Genomic DNA, 19,098 nt, shown 5'->3' on the forward strand with positions numbered 1-19,098 from the left:
AAAAAAAAAAAAGATTTTCAAAATGTGTTTTGGAAAAAAATTGGGGTTTTTTTTTTTTTTTTTTTTTTGGGGGGGGGGGGGAATCATGCCAACAGAGTTATAATCAGTGATAAGATTTGTTCTCTTAATTTAATTTTTTAGTTTGTGTTCATATAGGTACTTTGTTGGTTATTTTAAAAGAAAAAAGAAGACACCAGGGATCATATCACATTCATCTCAAATTACAATAAATTATCATTTTTCTATAACCCAGCACAGTACCCAGTGGGCACAAATTTCATGAAAATTCTGCAAGCCAGGAGGCCATTTATGTATTACGCTCAACACTACGCAACAATTCATGTACAATTAATAGGAGTCACAAAGGAAACTGGGGTAATATTACTGTTTCCACTCGAGTCATTTAAGCAGCTTCTTTACAAATAAAGCAAAGTATTCTAATTATTTTGTCTCAAAAGAGGTGAAACGCTTAGCTTTTTTTAATTTTTTTAATTGAAGGTTAATTCCCTTTTCTCCAGATCAATGGATGGCACATTGCCAACACTTCACCCTGCTCCAGGCTGATAAGTGGAACTCCTCCTTTAGTGGAGTGTTGTGTTCTGGGCTCGTTTCTGCTGGCTGGGTGGTCAAAAGCACAGCAACATTCCGACTCCCAAAACTTGTGTTTTTTCACCAATTTTCACCCTGATAAGGCATTTGTTTATCACATGACCAAAAAAAAAAAAAAAAAAAAAATGCATCTTCCTAAATTAATTTTATGTGATTTAGAATATGGATTTTTGGAGACACTTTGCACATAAATGGAGATGATCTAATAAATGTTAAGTTTGCAAAGGCTTTCATTATAACCAGTAATTAAGTATGAAATCGGCAAAAAAATGTTTACCGTCATCTTCCTGGAAAGCCCTCCTCCACCCCCAACAACTTCACCTTTATTTTGCATGAAAACTTCCTACTGTTTTAAATAGCTTTTGTTGGTGCTAAACGTTAAAGTTAATGAGGTAAAATTATGGTGTAAATCCTTCTACAAAAATAAAAACAAAAAAAATAAAAAATAACACCGACTCACCTTGAGGAAGTGATCAAGTTCCAGTAACTTCTTGGGGAAAAAATTCGCAACTAAGTCCTCTGCCTAGAAGAAGGAAACATTTTTAGAGGAAAATCCTTTTAAAACTGGACACTGTACATGGGACTATCAGAACAAGACACTTACTTCTGAAGTGATACGTTCCCTGAAAGCATCAACCTGCAAACAACAGGATTGGAGATCAACACTGAAACTGCATTTTATTGAACCTTGCAAGAATGGTAATAGAATGCAAAAATATTTGACCAGGTTAGCGTCTGTTCTGATCAGACAGAGTCACTAGCTACTTAAACGAGTCTCATCACTGCCGTTTTTTTTTTTTTAAGGGAGGTCTGGGAAACAAGTTCTCTCTTTATTTCGGTTCCATCTCCTGCAGAATTTTACTAAATTTGTGGAAATTTATAAAAGAGTGAAAACGTCAAGTCAGGGGGTTTACAATATGGGTTGTCAAAAATTGCCAGCAAAATATACAATCCAATTGGTAAAATTTAATTGATTTTACCAATTAGATTGTAGATTTTATAAATTAACAAAAGGTAAGGTTCATCAAAAAAAAATATTTTGGGAGTTTTTCTAAGCAACCTATTCATTATTTTATGTGGAAATATCACCGTTTTGTAGAAAATATTAATTAACTTCATAAACAAGAAATTCACAGCTTCCTCTATTATGGGGCCTGAACAAAAGGGAAACATCTGCTTAAATGAAGTCAAAGCCGGTGAACACCGGTATAACTATGGCTCGTTCACTTAGCCCAGCCGAGGCCTCCTTAAGCGCATGTGCTCTCCCTGCTGCGTCTAACTCGTACATAATGCACTACAAAGGAACTCACGCCTCATTTTACCGGGATATTACCGTCAAAGTCGACCAGAACCTGTTTAATCGCTTCCACGAGTGGATTACAGCGGGACGGAAACACGCCGGCTGGCCGCCGTTATCTGCTATCAACCTAGCAGCACACATTATGAACCCAGCGCGGCTAACATGACGCTACTGAACACCGATAACACGTCGAAGAGCTATTGACGGGACTTCCGACGAGGTTTGAATCTCACCTTGGTTTTAATTTCACTGTCCACCTTGAGGAGTGAAGACATCTTCTGTGATCAAACAAGAGAGTAAAGATTGTCCCACTGGCATCAAATTCTCTTGCTAAATGTGTGGCTTCTTTTACTTTTCAGCCACACTCTTTGTCTCTTTCTCTTTGGGTTTATCGGCGCATTACAAACCCATCTCAGTGTGGATGTCGCCCCCTACCAGGATAACTATGAACGACAGGGTGTCATATTCCCAAGCCCCCCATGTCTTTATTTGTTCTTAATTACTCGGCTGGTTAAGTTAAGGTTAAACTTTGAACAATTCTGCATCTACTATCACCAATCAGAATTATTGGTGAGTGATGCTGTATCATAATTTTTCATTATTTTACTTTCATTTCTGTATTGGAAAAAAAAATCTCTCTCTTTTTTAAGTATCGGTAATAATAATAAAATAAATAAATAGAAAAACTTTACCGCCCTCTTGTAACCAAAACAAATTCTTGATATGAAAAACCTTTAGATTGTAAACTTTAATTTATTTCTTGAATGGATGTTGGTTTTCTTTTTGTGTCCATTTTATTGTACATGTATTAATTCTCTATTTTAAACTTGTACTATTCTTGAGTTGGAGAAACGCAAAAATAACTCCAATGTGCTTGTACAACAATATATTTGCATAAATGACAATACATTCTGTTGTATTCTACTACAGCTTTATTTCATTTTTTGTTTTTACATACTCCAGTCCACCAGGCGGCGGTAAATGTAAACTAATTTACAGAAGAAGAGACGGCAGTGTCGTCACCGTCTACTCGTGACGCAGTTGACGATGTAAACAAGAGAAGACAGTCGAGGGCAGAAGGGATCAAGCAGGCCGACGTCACCTCAAATGAAAGTCATTAAATACGCTTTAGACGGCCGTCATGGGGCTCCCGGTCACGATTAAAGTCAATTTTCGCGGGAATGTGAAGAGATTCCTGGCTCAGGATGTGGACAAATTGGAGTGGGAGTCCGTGGAAGCCTGGGTAAGCTGCTGGAGGAAAAAAGCTGGCGCAGTTTGGGGAAGAGCAGGCCCAGAAATGGCCTAGCAGACACGTAAACAGCAGATCACCTGAAGGACGGTCGATTCGGTCAACAAGATATGTGCAGAGTTGGTCATTTTAAATGAGAATGTGCTTAGCTTGTTTTGAGAATAAAGCTTTTGTTCCTACATCCATTTTCCAGCTGTCGATGTGTAATATTTCTCAGCCTGAAATGTCTATTATTGAGGGTTTGTTGTACGTGTGTGTGAATAGCTGATTTTTTTTTTAAAGACATTGTTTTCTGTGGGTTGAATAATGACTCCTTCACATTACATTTCAGATCAAAGCGTCATTTGGGATCAACCACTTTCAAGTTAAGTACTTTGATGAAGATAATGAAGAGGTAAGACTCTCTATATGTAAACATGGCGCCCTTACCAGGAAGTATTCGATCGATAACATAAACAATAACATTAACACATAGATAAAGAAAAAATATTATATATTTTTCTATTTTATGATATATTTTTACGTATTTAAAGCCATTATGACGTGAGTAAATTGTTGATTTTCAAATTTTAAATACACTCACTGGAGAATATGATACCCATGCTGACCAGAGACGCGTATGTAAATTATGCCAAACGTATTGAAGCCCCTTAATATTTTTTTCTTCGTGTTGTTTTACAAATACAACATTTAATGTATTTCATTGGGTTTTATGGAGTAGGCCAACACAAAGAAGCATTATGTAATTATACAATAGATGTAGAATTTATTTATTTTTGTCTTATGGATTTTAACAGAAGCTGCTGCCCATTATTTACTTGCACAACATTTCATGTTTGCCCTACATGGCTTGTGGAGTGTGGAGTGCATTACTAATAGCTGTCCTGTTAATGGATTCTTCACATGAGTTGAGGATGTCTGCAGCTCCTCCAGAGTCACCATGTCTGCTGTGTTCTTTGATCTTTACATGTTTGTTCACCCCTGAGGCCTTCACAAAGCTGTGCTGATAACGAGATTAATTTATGTACAGGTGGACTCTACTTACTAATTAGATGAGCTCAGAAGATAAATGGTTAAAATGCATTTTAATTAGGAAATGTATTATAACTGTGTATTATTTTAATTCAGTTCCACAATTACATACAACTTGTTCTTGGTCTATCACATGAAACCCTGTTAGAAGACATTAACATTTTGGCGGTTTGATGTTTTCAGATTGTTGTTGTTGTTGTTTTTTTGTTGTTTTATTTCTGCCAACAAATGTTAAAGCAATGGTAGAAATTACAAATGACTGCGTGGATAAGACACCAAAGTAACCAAACCAAGTTCAGAGCAGGTACAATTACATGTTAATTACTCAACAAACTGATGTCACATTGAGACAAAGGGTGAATAATGATTGATCAGACCACCAGACAAAAAAAGAAATACACAAAAATGAAGCCAAGACAATAATATTAAACCCCATTCCTGCCCAGTGATGGTACAGTTCATAGTTCAGCCTGCAGCATGTGACTCTGCCCCACCCATGTCCTCCTTACGTCATATCAGGAACAGTTTGTTTGTTTTATGCTTGTCTTGTCCATGGCAGCGCACCAGCATTAGACCAGCTTGTTTAAAATGACAAAAAAAACAACAACAAAAAAAAAACATTCTGAACTATTTGGGGTGTAATGCCAAGCCACTGATGTTAATTAAATAAGTTCTCGAGAAAGACAAACGGTGACTTCATTTAGTGATTTCTAACTAAAGTCATGTGGCTGCAAATAGCTCACTTTAAATAGTCTGTGGGGAAATTTTGAAAATGACCGCTAGGTGTATGTGTAATGTTTAAGTGCTAGCCTTATATACAGAAACTATAGTTCTTGACGCACCCATCCTGGGTTTGATTCCTGACCTCGAGGCCTTTCCTGCAGGTGTCCTACTCTTCTCTCTCTGCCCCCTTACTGTCTTAATTGTGAATAAAAACTACAAGTGCCAAAAACCAATTAAAGGGGCAGAAAAGAACATTTTCTGCAATCTGCTTGTGGTCTACTGACATGAACAGTGGTTAGGTGAATCCAATACATAATGGAGTTGGGTCAAAGTAATGTCTCATTGAAGTCGACTGATCTTCAATGGGGATCAGAAGCCCAGTAATTGGAAATGGGATTTAAAATTAAGTTTTCAGAAAATAATATTGTAGTAATAATATGCATGTAATTCAAACAATTACATGCATGTTTATGCCTTTAATAAATCTAAATCAACATCTAAGTGAAATAAAAAGGATAAGCAAAACAAAATGAAAGGACCAAATGTTAAAACATGGGTACTGGGCATGAGATGTGCTGTGATTGCCACAATATATCTTTAAGTAAATATACAAAGTTTTAAAGTTCTGAAAACTTTGGGAACAGCAAAATTTGCCATTTTAATGGAGCAACGTTTTAAACTCTAGTTATACTTTGAGACTGGCCCAAATCTAGTTGATACAAAATGGAGGCACGCAGTTCACACAGATTCACCACATGACTGGCAAATAATGGGTCCTAAGATAAGAATGTTTCCTGATCTGATGAGTTTTTATTTCAGCTGCAACATTCAGATCATAGACCCAGAATTTAGAATAAACAACGTGAAAGCTTGAGTCCGTCCTGCCTTGTGTTGGTGTTTCGGGATGCTGTTGCTGCTGGTGGGGTGGGAGATGTTTTCTTGGCATAGTTTGAACCCATTATTACCAACAGACCTTTACTCAAATAGTACAACCTACTTGGTCTATGTCGTTGTGGGCCATGTCCCTCATGACAATAAACTCGCTGTACCCCAGTGGCCTCCCCAGTCCCCATATCTCAATCCAACATATTCCACCAAATTCAGAAGATTTACATCATAGATGTAAAATCTGCTTCCAACTGTTTGTTTGCCAAAGCACCAAAATCTCTAAGGAATGTTCCAGACACTGTCAAAAATATATAAGGCAGTTCAACTCATCCATTGTTTTCAATTTAGCTGAGATTGGGTCACAATAGTAGGTGGTCCAGGTCCAGTTAAATACTGTCCAGCTTATTCTGGGCAATCCCAATGTGTTCTCAGGCTAAAAGTTATTTATAGTCTCTCCAGTGAGTCCGGAGTCTGACAGAGTAGTCCGATGTTTTCTAGTTGAGGACCACGACCTTGGTCTTTGAGGAACCGAATCTCAGCCTGGTTGCTTTGCATATGGCTAAGAACTGCCAACTGTGGTTAATGGCGTATTTGTTTTTGACAATAATGAAAGTTAGCGACTTATTTAATTCTGACCCTATGTATGTTTTCTTTCAGATCTGCATAAACAGTCAAGGTAAGAATAATAATCACTGATGGTTTTCCGTCATGGCACTCGAGTAACGCGTTGATAATACACAATGTTTTTGTTTTGCAGATGAATACGAAGAAGCAATCAAGGTATTGTAGCGCTGCTGGATATTCTTGGAAACTATTGGCTGAGTAGCACTACAATGTTTTCTCTGTTATTCTGTAATTATGTGATAAAAGAGGCACAGCACGCTGCAAAGACATACATCCCCTTTGAACGTTTTAAGTCTCTTGGGTTTCTACGTATTTCATCTAGATTTCAAGCGATAGACCAACTGGAGGCTGTGCATAATTAGAAAGTGAAAGGAGCAAAAAGCATCATCAAGATTGTTTGCTTATAAAAATCTGAAAATGAAATTGAGGCAAGCATTTGTGTTCTGAGTCAATGTTTTGTTGAATCACCTTTGGTTAAGGGTTACAGTTGCAAGTCTTTTGAGGTACACTCCTCTGAGCTTTTTCATATCTACATATTGAAATCCTTTCACATTCTTCTTTTCCAAATGGCTCAAGCTCAGCCAGATTTCATGAAGGGTCTTTGTCACAGACTCTTAATTGGATTTAGGTCTGGACTTTCCAACCCAAGCATGTGCTTTCATCTGAATCCTTGTTTTGTAGCTCTCAGACTGTCAATTTTTTTTTCTATCTACTGAAAGATTGCACATTTTTTTTGCATGTAGGCCAAACAAAAGTTCTCACCGATCAGAGGATTTTCTTCCACATGTTTGCCTTGTCCACCACATGGCTTGTTGCAAACTGCAGACTGGCCTTCATATGGACTCCCTCCCTCCAACTTTCCCATTAATGCCAGATTTGTGGACTACACAACTTGCTATCCTTTTCATTAAACTTCACAGTTCTTCACCACAAGATAAAATACACGGTGGTAGAATTTTTTATATGTAAAGTCACCAAATGTAAAAGGTTCAAAGGGTGTGAACATTTAAGTGTGCGCTTCTTTTATTATAACAGCACAATAAAAGCAGCTTAGATGTGTTTTACTGCAAAAACTTTCTCTTTGCATATGTTGTCATTCTTGCCTTCAATTTATTGTTTGCTGTCCATTGCTGTCCCTCTCAGAGTGCAGAGAAGCAGGGGAACCAGCTGCACATGAATGTGTACAAGATGAAGGGTCAGGCATGCGGCGGTCCTCTGAAGGCGGAGGTGAAGGAGCTTAAAGGAGACCTCCGACCTGCTCCGCCGTACCCGTCAAGAGTTAAATCCGTGGACAAAGGCACTCAGATCACCCCAGAGCGAGAAAGCGTAAGAAAACCCATCTTCCGTCGTCTTACTCATTTTTCTTTGTTGGTTATAATCTGCTGACTTTATGCAACAAGGATGAGTCAGTGAAAATGACTTCATCTCTGTCTTTTACTATCTCTTATCTAACGTTTAAGATGTGATTATGTTTCTGCTTACAGGTAGCAGTAAAAGAAAACAAGGGGAATAAACCTGACGATGATCCTCCTCCTATGTGGTTCAGATCGTACATGGAGAAGGTTAGCATTACCGATTGGGGAAAATAAAAAAACCCCCCAAAAAATTGTGCAAAACTTTTCCCTCAGACAATTAAAACTTTATTTTCTTGGGTCTTAGTTTAAGGACGAAGTCGTAAAGGAGGTGGTGGAACGGATGTGCAACGACTTCTCCGGCCAGTGTTGCACTCACAAATCCTCCGACGGGCTCCAAGAGGACTGTGGGGCCATTGAAGGACCTATAGGGCCCCGACCGGGCCCCTCCACCTCTAACGGATCGCTAGGGTACACCCCAAACTGCAGCACCTGCAACAAGCTCACCTCTGAGGGGGCTTACAAATGCAGGTAGGCATTAGGGTGGGGCGGTCGGGTGTAGCGGATTGATATGTCTACGCTGTCAAAAATAAGTTCTGAAGGGTGAATTTGATTCCTGCAAGGGGATTTTCAAGGTAATTGATGAAAGTAGTTCCAGTGCTGGAAAAGGAGTTTTGTAGGTTTCTTCTTTGTTGTTATCCTGAAATGTTTCAGATCATCAGAAAAAGTTAAATCAGTCAAAAAATAACTTGATCAATTAAAAAAAAAAAAAAAAAGTTTTTGAATAAGAGGAAATAAATTTCTCCAAACCAACACTGCGCTATGTGACAATGTAAACCTAACAACTGACGTCACGCGTTAGTGTTCTCTTCTTTACGTAATTGTTAAAATTCACCCCTATCCATGAATTCCTTTCACACTTTTTTGAGTGATTTTTATTTATTTATTTATTTATTTATTTTTGGCGCTGTTTCCTTGCCAGTGTGTGCCCATCCTGCATCCTGTGTGAGATGTGCAGACACAGCCACGATCCGAGCCACAGCCTGGTGAGAACCAAGACGCCTCTCTCCATCCCCGAGCATGGAATGTCGGGAGAGTTTAGGTAAACCTTTAAAAACTGAGGCTCGTCCAGCTACTACTTTCTTGACGTAGATTTGAAAGAGAGTGCTAGTTCTTGCTGTAGCATCTACATTATTAAAGGTGAAGACAAGGCAAAAAAAATGTGTTTTGTTTTTTTTTTTTTTTTTTATTTTTATTTTATTTTGGAAAGTAAACTTTTGATAGTCAACAAATAGGTGTTCCTGATGACATTTTAAACCAGGTTCCCAAGGCGAGGAGACAGGACTGTGCGCAAGGCCGAGAGACAGCGCCTCAAAGCTGAAAGAAGGCAGCTGAAAGCAGAGGTGAAGGAAATCAAGAAGAAACTGAGGCTGGAGAAGAGGGGGATGCAGTGGAGCGGACCCCCTACCTCAGACAGAGCCAGCCTGGCAAACATGGCGTCCACATCCACCCAGTTCCCGGCGCTGCCTCCTCCCGCTGCCTCAGAATCAGCCTCAGGTCCCGCCACAGACCCAGGTCACATCCCAGCCCCGGTCCCCGACCCCCAGGCCTCCAGTCCAGAGTAAGCGCCACCTTGGAAGGGCGTCCGACAGTGCTGGGTACCTCTAGCCCAGCATGGATGCAAAAAGTCTTTTTTTTTTTTTTTCCAAGAAAAAGAAATCAAAAATATGCCATCTTTGTAATCTAGTCTGTATGAGTGTTTTCGCTGGCTGCTCTGGGGTGGTGGCAAATGTTGGAACTACCTCAATGTGAAAACTGTTGCTGCTGCTTCATAGATTTTCTAGAAAAAAAAAAAAAAAAAAAAAAAAAAAAAAATTTGCTTTTGGGCTGCAAAAAAAAAAAAAAAAAAAAAAAAATCTGGGGCCCTGCTTTTTTTTGATTCGTAGAGAAACAAAAAGAGATGCGTGTTATAGAGAAACCAGGGCTTTTTTTCAACAATGCTCTGTACACTTGAAACTAGGGGTCCCGGGGTCTCGCACACGTCCTTGGTGCCCACTATGGCTGCCTTGTTTCTGGATGAAAATCTGCCTGATAACACCCGTCTGGAGCCTGGTACCAAGTTCATCAAATACTGGAAGATGAAGAACTCGGGCACAATCAGCTGGACTTCAGAGACCAAGGTACCCCTCCCACTCATCGAGAGGCCAGGCTCCACTCTCCCTCTATCTCTATGCCCTCCACACCTCCCACTTTACTACTTTTATTCTCCTCTTAACTCGTTTCCTTCTCTTGATTTACTAAAATCTTCCAAGCTTACAGGTGCATCTCAGTAAATTTGAATATCTTCCGAAATTGCATTTGTTTCAGTAATTCAGTTTTTAGAGAGAGAAAAAAAAATGTATATCAAATATATTTATTACACACAGAGTGATACTTTTTGAATGTTTTATTTTTGTAAAATGAGATGAGTATGGCTTACAGCTAATGAAAGCTCAAAATTCAGTTAGAAAATCTTTTTTTTTTTTTTTTTTTTTTTTTTTAAATAAAGAAATGTGGACCTTCTACAAAGTATGTTCATGTACTGTAGAGTGTATGCACGCAATACTCGGCGGAGCATCCGTTGCATGGATCAGTGCATCAATGCAGCATGGCATGGAGGCGTTCAGCCTGTGGCTCTGCTGAGGTGTTCAAGGAATCCCAGGTTTCTTTGCTGCAGCTCATCTGCGTTGTTGGGTTCGGTGTCTCTCGTTTTCCTCTTGGCTAAAGCAGCACAGCATATCAGCATCGTAAACATCGGTACCAACACCGCACCGACATGCTGGGGATGGACTAATTACTTTCTGACATATTCCAAGTATCATGAATTCACAGTTTGGGATGGTAACAAGATATTCGGCTTGTCGGACGAAGCCTCGCCGCAGCAGGTGCAGTGTAGATCCACCGATTGCATCACCTAGGATGGACGCACCGGAAGTTGAAGAAGAGAAGATTGTGGAAAAATGTGGATTTATCACTACGGATACCGTCACTGCAGTCCGTTACCGTTGCATGAGTTTCTAATTTCATGCAAGCCTATGCTTAACAATACTCTATGGATTCTCTGAGGTTTAGGCCAAACACATAAACGCCATTATCACTAAAGCGGGTGTTGGTACGTTTCGCTGTGTGGGCAGGTACCAAGTCCTTACTGGACTAAAAATCAGCATCTCAATACAGCTTGTCAGCAGAGGGAAGCATGAAATATCCCGGTAGATGACGGAGGACCACAGGACCAACGGCAGAGAATGACAGAGGCATCCTAAATCATCAAGAAGCAACTTGGATTCTGTCCCTGTCTAATCTTACTCCAGATTCTTGGACCATGATGTCTGAATAAAATGCAGCTTTCTTCTGAACAGATGATTTTTGGACCACTGTGCAACAGCCAAGCCTCTTTTCTCTTTAGCCCAGGTGAGACACCTCATGACCTTGTCTCTGGTTCAGGGTTAACACAAGGAATGGGAGAGTTGTAGCCTATGTTCTGAATACATTAGTGTGTAGTGGCTTTTGAAGCTCTGACTCCAGTCACAGTCCACTACTTGCGATTCTCTCCCAATCATCTCAACTGTTTTTTTTTTGTTTTGTTTTATTTTTCTATCACACTTTTCCCATCCATCCGACTTTTCATATCGCAATCCATGAACAGCCAGCTAATCTGTTTATGTGAGTAGTAGCTACATGAACGTTGTCTTTTCATTAGCTGCGAGCCATAGTTATCCAAACTAAAATAAAACTTAGAGCTATGTCATTCTCTGTGGAATAGATCTGTTTAATATGAGTTTCTTTTCTTGAACGGAAACACTGAAAAAAAAATGTAACTTTTCAAAGACATTTAAATTTATTTAGAGGCACCTGTGTTTATCCAGTGTTGTTTCTTATTTAATCCAGTTAAGTTTATGTTGTGGTTCAAGTTTCTAAGTCTTTGTCTGGATGTAAAATGAGTGTTGCCCCCCTCAGTATGAACGCATGACTATTTATTTATTTATTTTATTTTCTGTTGTGTTTACTCTGGTTTGCATGCTCTTTGTCTTTGTGCTTTTTCGCATGTGTATTCCTATTTTTTGTGTCCTGTGTATGTGTGTGTGCGTGCACGCAGCTAGTGTTCATGTGGGGAAACCTCGGCTTGGCGTCGGAGGAGAGGAGGGAGGTTCCAGTGCCCCTTCTGCTTCCGGGACAAGTGGGCGTGGTCAGTGTGGCCTTTGTGGCTCCCGTCATGGAGGGGATGTACACCTCCCACTGGCGGCTGGCGCACTGCGGCTGTCAGTTCGGCCCGCGGGTCTGGTGCAGCATTGTGGTCGACTCTGGCAGCGGCCGCAACGGGCTCGGGCACCAAAGCAAGCGATTGGCAAGTCTCACACGCAGCGACATCACCTACTTGCAATAATCTGGTTACATAGATATTTAGATGAAATCACCCATAATGTCTTCATGTTTTCGTACCAAGGAGCCCGACTGTCCTATGATAGTCCTATGTCCTATGGTTGATTTGAAATGGCAGCTCTCCAAGCATTCTGAAGTGCCTCAGCCTTCCACCTGCCCCAAAAAACACCAAAGAACAACCAACTGTCTTACCTCAGATCAACTGTATTTGAAAGTCTTGTTTTAAGCAAGTGGATGGAGAAATCCATCTAAGACTTGACAGAGAATCCTTTAGCAAACCATCTGCTGTATACTTTTAAGCTAATTGTGCTTTGGTAATCACCCTGTAGGTCCTTCAATACTCATTTTAATACCAAAAACTATTCAATAGATTTTACTAAGAAAATGATGAGTCACTGATAGAAACAAAATGCCCAACTATTAATTTATAAGATGATTCTTTACTTCACACCGGACTTGGATCGCACCGTGACGTTAAAGTTGACCGAGAACATCGACAGTTTTGGCAGGTCTAGATCAGGAGTCTCCATATGCAGTTCTTTGGAGCTGATGCCCTGCAACTTTTAGATGTGTCCTTGCTTCAACACAGCCAAGTCAAATAACTGAATTACCCCTTCAGCATGGCATCAAGTTTGGCAAAGTCTTGGTGACGATCCATTGATGTTATTCAGGTGTGTTGGAGCAGTTGATGCATCTAAAAGTTACTGGACATTAGGTCTTGAGGACTGGAGTTTGGCAGGCAGTGTGCTCCACATTGTGTTTGATGGAGTGTCAGGGTTCAGAGATTGCGTTGAACTCGCACAAAAGGAGAAGACTGGAAGCAGCAGCACCTGGATACATGAGACTGGTCTGGTGTGGTGAAAAGAGAGCTGAGCCCAAAGATCTACATGCCGATCTACGTTTCCACCCTCATCTATAGTCAAAAGCTTTGGGTAGTGAACAAAATATTGAGATCGCGGATACAGGCAGGTGATAAAGGGTTCCCCTGCAGAGCGTCTGGTTAGAGATATGGTGAGAAGCTCAGTCTCCTGGTGGAGGATGGGTGGGTGGATGGATGGATGGATGGATGGATGGATGGGTGGGTGGGTGGATGGATGGATGGCAGGCATCCTCAGGCCCATGAGCTCTCCATCAAAATGGCTGCCAACAGTTCTGCTGGGTGACCATGGAACGCCATAAAAACAAAGGATTCAGATCTTTGGTGTGATCAGCTCATATTGATGAGTGAGACTTTTGTGTGCATGCCCTCGTCTTACTACGGCACTAGCCCAATCCCCTGCATCCTTTGATACCCCGCTGATAAGCTGACTGTTTCCTCCCCCACAGTATGGCTAAAACTGATGGTGGAGGTGCAGAAACCTCTTTTATACATACGGAATATCCACAGATTGTGAGGATAATATCCTAGTGCAGAGAAGGTTGTCCCTTTAGCAGTAGCATTGTGATATGGCCTTGGAAACAGTGGCAAAAAAAACCACACAAAAAAAAAAAAACAATTTGGTGAGTAGATACAGTAGCCGCTCAATCGCCTTCACGCAGGAATTTGAAATTTGGTGAAATGGGGGCCTAAATTAGCCGTTATCCAGTAAAAACTCAACACTGGTTATTCCTCTGAGTCTTTGGTTATTTCTGTTCTTGAATGATTCATAGATTTAAGTTGAAGTTGCTTAACCAATAAAATAAAATCACATACTGAGCTGAAAATGTGTAAAACAAAATCAGCCAAAGTCCAGAAGTAAAATTATTTAAGTCCTTCAGAAAGCTTGGAGAAGTGTTGCATCAAAACTTAAAAAAATAAAAAAAAAATAAACTTGGCTGCTTTGAAGGGAAATGCAGAAAAAATTAGGACCGACTCAGCACTTTAGCAAAGTTGTTGTGTCCTTTTATTCTTTATATTACAACTTTTGTGTCCCATAAAAACAAAACAAAAAAAAACAATAAAAGAAAAGAAAAAGGATCATTTGTTAGGGATAGAATGAACAGGAATTTTTTTTTTATTACTATAAAAACAATCGGAAATGTCCATGAAGATTTAACATGGTTGTTATGGTGAGGGTTGGTACACTGACAGGCCATCCTGTTTGTGCTTCAGAAGGAGGAGGTGAAACCGGCGGAGAAGGAGGCGACACCCAAGGAGAGTGGCCCTGCCTTCGCTGCAGACCTCCCCCAAGAAGACTTCTACTTCCCATCGGTCGACCTGCTGACCGCACAGGTGCTCGCGCAACGCGAAGCCGTTTTCTGTCACGTCATTTTCAAGTCGCGCGTTGATCAAACGGAAATAAGAATGGTAGCCGCAGTTCAGTGTACAGAAAAGTATCAGAAGTTTATGCTTTTCTTTCTTTTTGTTGCCACTGCTTGTGTGAACTTTTACACAAACGTGAATATATTCATATTAACAGTCAAATCTTTGGTCTGTGTTTTCATGACAATGAGACAATGATGCATTAATACTCTTACTTTAGTACCCATGTAGTAAAAATAAAACCATTATGTTGATTTTTCACTGCAAATTTTCTCGTTTTGGTCTCCTTAAAACAGGTTTTCTAGTACTTTTTTTTCCTGTTCTCCTCATAGCCGTAGTAGAAGTCGTCCAGTTTATCAAACAGCTGATTAAATTAGGACAGTGACTTAAACGTCATCATAGTAAACTCCGAAATCAGATGAATCCTGAGAAGTAAAGGGGATCTAACCCACAGAGGGTCTCATGGCAGCTGGCTTGAATGTTCATCATCTGTTACTACACCACAGTAATTTGAATTTTCATTGTTCTGTTTACTTTTTTTTTATTTTTTAGGATCTGCTTTCATTTGAGTTGCTGGACATAAATATTGTGCAAGAGTTGGAAAAAGTCCCCAACAACACTCCCGTTGGTGAGTCAAAGTGCTGAAAAACTCAGCCCTGAACTGGAATATATATTTTATTTTTTTTTTCTCTCTCTCTCTGTTTTTGTTCCAGCTTTGACTCCCTGCATCTCTCCCCTCCCCAATGATTCATCTTTGTTGGAAAGGACGATGACTTCACAGACGAAGGACGAGTCGGAGACCACAGGAGTCCGCAAACTCTTCGGTGAGCCATTTTCTGTTGCTGACTCTTTAGAGTTGTCTAATTGGGAAACTTAAACATTTTAAACACAAACAGGTGTTTATGTTCAAAGACATTTTTTTTAAGTTATTCTGGAAATTGATTTGGTTATTCAGTCAAATAATAGAAAGTTTCTTTCAAGGCCTGCAATTAGAACCTTTAGTTGCTAATCCCTGTGTATATTCCTCTGAAATAGAAAGAACAACCCGTATCCCTTCTTCTCGCTCAACAAATATTCTAGAACAAGAAAAAACTCAGAACAGATCCTAAAACTGTTTCGTCCTTTATAATTTTTTTCCGTAAGGAGTCAAACTGAGGCCCAAAGACGTGTTGGAGCCCGTAGCGCAAGACGAGGAGAAGGAGGAGGAGATCAGTGGAGCTCAGTTCCTCTGCGAGACGGTGATCCGCTCCCTCACGCTGGAGGAGGCCCCGGACCACAGGCCCCTGCGCCGAGCCAAGCACAGCAGCCTCAAACCGCAGGGTGAGCCGCTGCAATCGGCTCCTCTTGGAGTTTAACGCCAGAGAGGGAGATTCTGTGTTTTAATCTCTCTCTCTCTCTCTGTTGAACATTGTTTCCAACCCTTGCAGTTGTTACCCGGGGGCCCGGCTTTGGCTTTGAGAGGGGAGTCGGGGTGGAGGAGAAGCAGAAGGCGAAAGTTAAGCAGGAGGAGATGAATGCCGACAGAATCCAGAGTATAGCGCCGCCTGTAAATACCGTCTTCAACCAACTGACCCAGGGAGAGGACGACTCAAGGCCGGGTGAGTGGAAAAAACAAACAAACAAACAACACATGTAATCTTCCTTTATTTTATAGCTGGACCTTCTTGAGCCAGGATGTTTATTTTGGTCATTTTTTTCCTCCCTCCCCCCCACTTGGTAGATCCTGAGTTCGGAGCCGAAAATGTAAACCTTAATATCAGCTCACATCAAGATAACGAAGACAAAGAGGTTTTGCACACTATGCAAAACATGAAGGAGAAGAATTGCGAGAAAGAAGAAGGCAGAACCAGAGAAGACTGGGATGAGGTGATGTTATAAACATGCTTTCAATGTTTACACATTTTATCAGACACATACTTTGCTATACTTTTTTAGAATTTTAGGTGAGTAATCTGCAACACAAAGTAGTAACCATAAAATGTCCCCAAACAAAATCCAATGCGAACTATGAACTGTTAGGGTCAGTAAATATATTTTTTGTAGCATTTCCCCATAAAAGCACTTCATTAATACGTGTCTCAACCAGAAAAAAAACAGACGCTTCCACAACCCGTCATTTTTCAGCACCTATTCGGAGCCTAAAAGCCTTTTTTGGTCTCCTGGTTCAGGTCAGCAGCCAGACGTCCTCCGTCTCCTCCAGCGACGACTACATCATCGTCCTCCCAGACTGCTTCGACACCAGCCGGCCCCTGGGCGAGTCCATGTACAGCTCCGCCATGTCGCAGCCCGACACCGCCGCCGCGAGCGCCACCGCGGCCTCTTCGACCGACCCGGACCAAGAGCAGGAAAAGGACGAGCCCTGCAACTTTGAGCCGTGCAGGGAGGCGCCGCTGATGGAGAGGAAGGAAGAAGAGACCATCGCCGTGGAGGAGTCGCTGGGCAACACCTGGCCCCTTCACGTCTCGCCCATCCACAGCAGCGTGAACCAGATGCTGTGCGCGTCGCAAACGCTCGACGCCGTGACGCTCACGCCTGAAGTGGTGCCGCCGCCTGTCGTGCCTCAGCCCCTGCACCCCACACCGGTCATCTACTCGCCCAGGTGAGACCAGGGCTTTCAAGAGCCTCTAACTCTTGTTATTGAAACGGAAGGTGGTTGCCACACCGCAGCACCGCCTCGAGTGGTCAAGTTTCTATCCACGTTTCAGATCGGAGGCGCTGTATCTGGCTGGGGATCCCAGTCCTCCGGCCTGCGAATCGTACGAGCCGCAACAACCACGGGTTCACCTAAATGGTGAGTTTAAACCATCACGGTGACTGGATCTCACCAGACTGCAGATATACTACATAGGCTGGCACATAAAACTAAGAGGTGGCATATTTATCACTGTAAAACCAGACAGTTTACCTTTTACCATTGCCACTCAGTCTGCTGGTTAGACTCATTGTGTTTACATGACTTAGCAATTTTAGAAGGAAGTTAAGGCAACTCAGGAAACGCATTATAACCACTGCAGGAAGAGAGGAACTAACGCAGCACGGAAGGTTTTCAGGATTTGTTGCTTCAACAAAGACAAAAAAAAAAAAAACTCATGTTCCTCATCTAATCAGTTTTTTTTTTTTTTGTTGTTTTTTTTGTGGGTTGTCATTTCCTTTTCTAGTATCATCCGGTCTGTCCAGATCAGCCGGCTCAGCATGCAGTGCCTTTGAGGCGTACAATCCGAGAGCGGGCAAAGCGCTGCAGCCAAGGTGCAAAACAGCAGAGTAAAACTTCTTATGCTACAATTTCTGTGCTGTAGTCTCTTTTCTTTTTCTTTTTTTCCTTTCTTTCATGCTGCACTGCAACAGAATTTAGTCTGTTAACCTGAGAGGTAATTAGTATAATCAGTGAGTGTGACTGTGTTTGCACCAGGGGCCAAGGAGGCATCACAGAGGGACTTGTCAAAGGGGCCCTTTCTGTGGCCGCATCTGCTTATAAGGCTCTCTTCACTGGACCAAACTGTTCCATACAGGTACATGACTCAGAAGTCTGCTCTATAAGCCTAAAATACAGAACTTCCAACATGAGAGCTTTTCATTACCAGACATTATTAATTTGCTTGTTTGATTGATTATTTGCACAAGCAGATGAAAACGGTTTCATTCAAGTCGAGAAAAACTCAAGAATTTGGAAATGAATAGCTGAGTTGCAAGCGTCCTAACGTTAGGCATGGGCTGGTATGAGGCGTGAGCAGTATGACGATGAGCAGGAAACGGCACAGCGCCGCAGTATTTACGCAAAAGTGACAACAAACAAATCAGAACTGCTGTTACTGGAAAAACAGAAGCGTATTTTACTGATAGTTGAATAAAATTACAAACATATTTATTAAAGTTATATTTGTTGAAAAACGTAATTGTGATTTATTGACTCAAGCAAAAACGTTTCATAAACACAAGTTAAATTTATTTGTAATTTAACTACAGGTGCTGATTGGACCAAACATTCTACATATTTGTTTTTTTTTGTTTTTTTTGTTTTTTTTTTGTAATTTTTTATTATCAGAAAAAAAAAGAGTTAAATTTATGCAGAAAATTATTTGAAAATACTAAGATTAATCTTGAGTAGTATCCTGATTCTGTTTAGACATATCAGCTAATAAAATCCTCACTCTTGAAGTTTAAAGACATCTGAGCTGTTATTTTATCCGTGCTCACCTGTCTGACGGTTTGACAGCGAAGCCAGAAGCGTCAGAATGCGCAGAGCTTTAACTCCATCCCTGTTTATCTGGTTTATGGTTAGTGAAAAGACGAAGGCTTTAAAGCCAAAAGACTTTGCCAGGGCCGCACAGAGGAGAATCTGTCTGCATAGCCGCGTGCATTTCCGCGCAGAACGGTGATCAAGCTCTTACTTTGAAGGGCACCTGTTGCAACATTTTTTTTTTTCTCCACAAAGAAGCAGGTTTGTCCTAAAGATTTGTCAGTTTACAGTAGTTCGCTCCAAATAGAGCTGACAAATCTGGTGATTCCAGCATTTTCTTCTGACATTGCTACAATGATACACAAGGACTTGAACTGATGGCATCTTTACATCATTTTTCTTTTTTTATGTTTTTATATGTATATATATATATATATATATATATATATATACATATATATATATATATATATATAGATATAT

At 40.8% G+C, this 19,098-nt stretch overlaps 2 protein-coding genes across 6 annotated transcripts in view; one reads left to right on the forward strand and one right to left on the reverse strand.

Moving 5' to 3' along the window:
* psme3 (proteasome activator subunit 3) overlaps positions 1 to 2,329 on the reverse strand; it is an 8,405-nt gene extending 6,076 nt beyond the window's left edge. Inside the window, exons 1-3 of the mRNA XM_015056505.1 lie at positions 2,143 to 2,329; positions 1,214 to 1,246; positions 1,070 to 1,132 (exon numbers count right to left, since the gene is read on the reverse strand). Coding sequence (XP_014911991.1) covers positions 1,070 to 1,132; positions 1,214 to 1,246; positions 2,143 to 2,184 — 138 coding nt within the window. The 5' untranslated portion in view covers positions 2,185 to 2,329. The remainder of the gene's footprint in view (positions 1 to 1,069; positions 1,133 to 1,213; positions 1,247 to 2,142) is intronic.
* A 607-nt stretch (positions 2,330 to 2,936) lies between these two features.
* The window catches only part of nbr1a (NBR1 autophagy cargo receptor a), a 21,344-nt gene continuing 5,182 nt past the window's right edge, over positions 2,937 to 19,098 (forward strand). Inside the window, exons 1-21 of one of the 5 annotated variants that reach the window (XM_015056495.1) lie at positions 3,051 to 3,152; positions 3,490 to 3,552; positions 6,459 to 6,477; positions 6,559 to 6,581; positions 7,569 to 7,751; positions 7,910 to 7,987; positions 8,085 to 8,308; positions 8,760 to 8,879; positions 9,099 to 9,398; positions 9,798 to 9,957; positions 11,913 to 12,161; positions 14,289 to 14,408; positions 14,991 to 15,066; positions 15,152 to 15,262; positions 15,582 to 15,758; positions 15,866 to 16,036; positions 16,159 to 16,304; positions 16,607 to 17,037; positions 17,144 to 17,229; positions 17,597 to 17,684; positions 17,848 to 17,947. In XM_015056495.1, coding sequence (XP_014911981.1) covers positions 3,051 to 3,152; positions 3,490 to 3,552; positions 6,459 to 6,477; positions 6,559 to 6,581; positions 7,569 to 7,751; positions 7,910 to 7,987; positions 8,085 to 8,308; positions 8,760 to 8,879; positions 9,099 to 9,398; positions 9,798 to 9,957; positions 11,913 to 12,161; positions 14,289 to 14,408; positions 14,991 to 15,066; positions 15,152 to 15,262; positions 15,582 to 15,758; positions 15,866 to 16,036; positions 16,159 to 16,304; positions 16,607 to 17,037; positions 17,144 to 17,229; positions 17,597 to 17,684; positions 17,848 to 17,947 — 3,027 coding nt within the window. Of the gene's footprint in view, positions 3,153 to 3,489; positions 3,553 to 6,458; positions 6,478 to 6,558; positions 6,582 to 7,568; positions 7,752 to 7,909; positions 7,988 to 8,084; positions 8,309 to 8,759; positions 8,880 to 9,098; positions 9,399 to 9,797; positions 9,958 to 11,912; positions 12,162 to 14,288; positions 14,409 to 14,990; positions 15,067 to 15,151; positions 15,263 to 15,581; positions 15,759 to 15,865; positions 16,037 to 16,158; positions 16,305 to 16,606; positions 17,038 to 17,143; positions 17,230 to 17,596; positions 17,685 to 17,847; positions 17,948 to 19,098 lie in introns of all 5 variants that reach the window. The other 4 variants (XM_015056497.1, XM_015056498.1, XM_015056496.1 and 1 more) reach the window with 4 other exon arrangements.

The sequence above is a fragment of the Poecilia latipinna genome, unplaced genomic scaffold (genome assembly GCF_001443285.1).
Source record: "Poecilia latipinna isolate Pla-1442-1.1 unplaced genomic scaffold, P_latipinna-1.0 Scaffold1386, whole genome shotgun sequence".
In the NCBI taxonomy this organism is placed as follows: domain Eukaryota; kingdom Metazoa; phylum Chordata; class Actinopteri; order Cyprinodontiformes; family Poeciliidae; genus Poecilia; species Poecilia latipinna.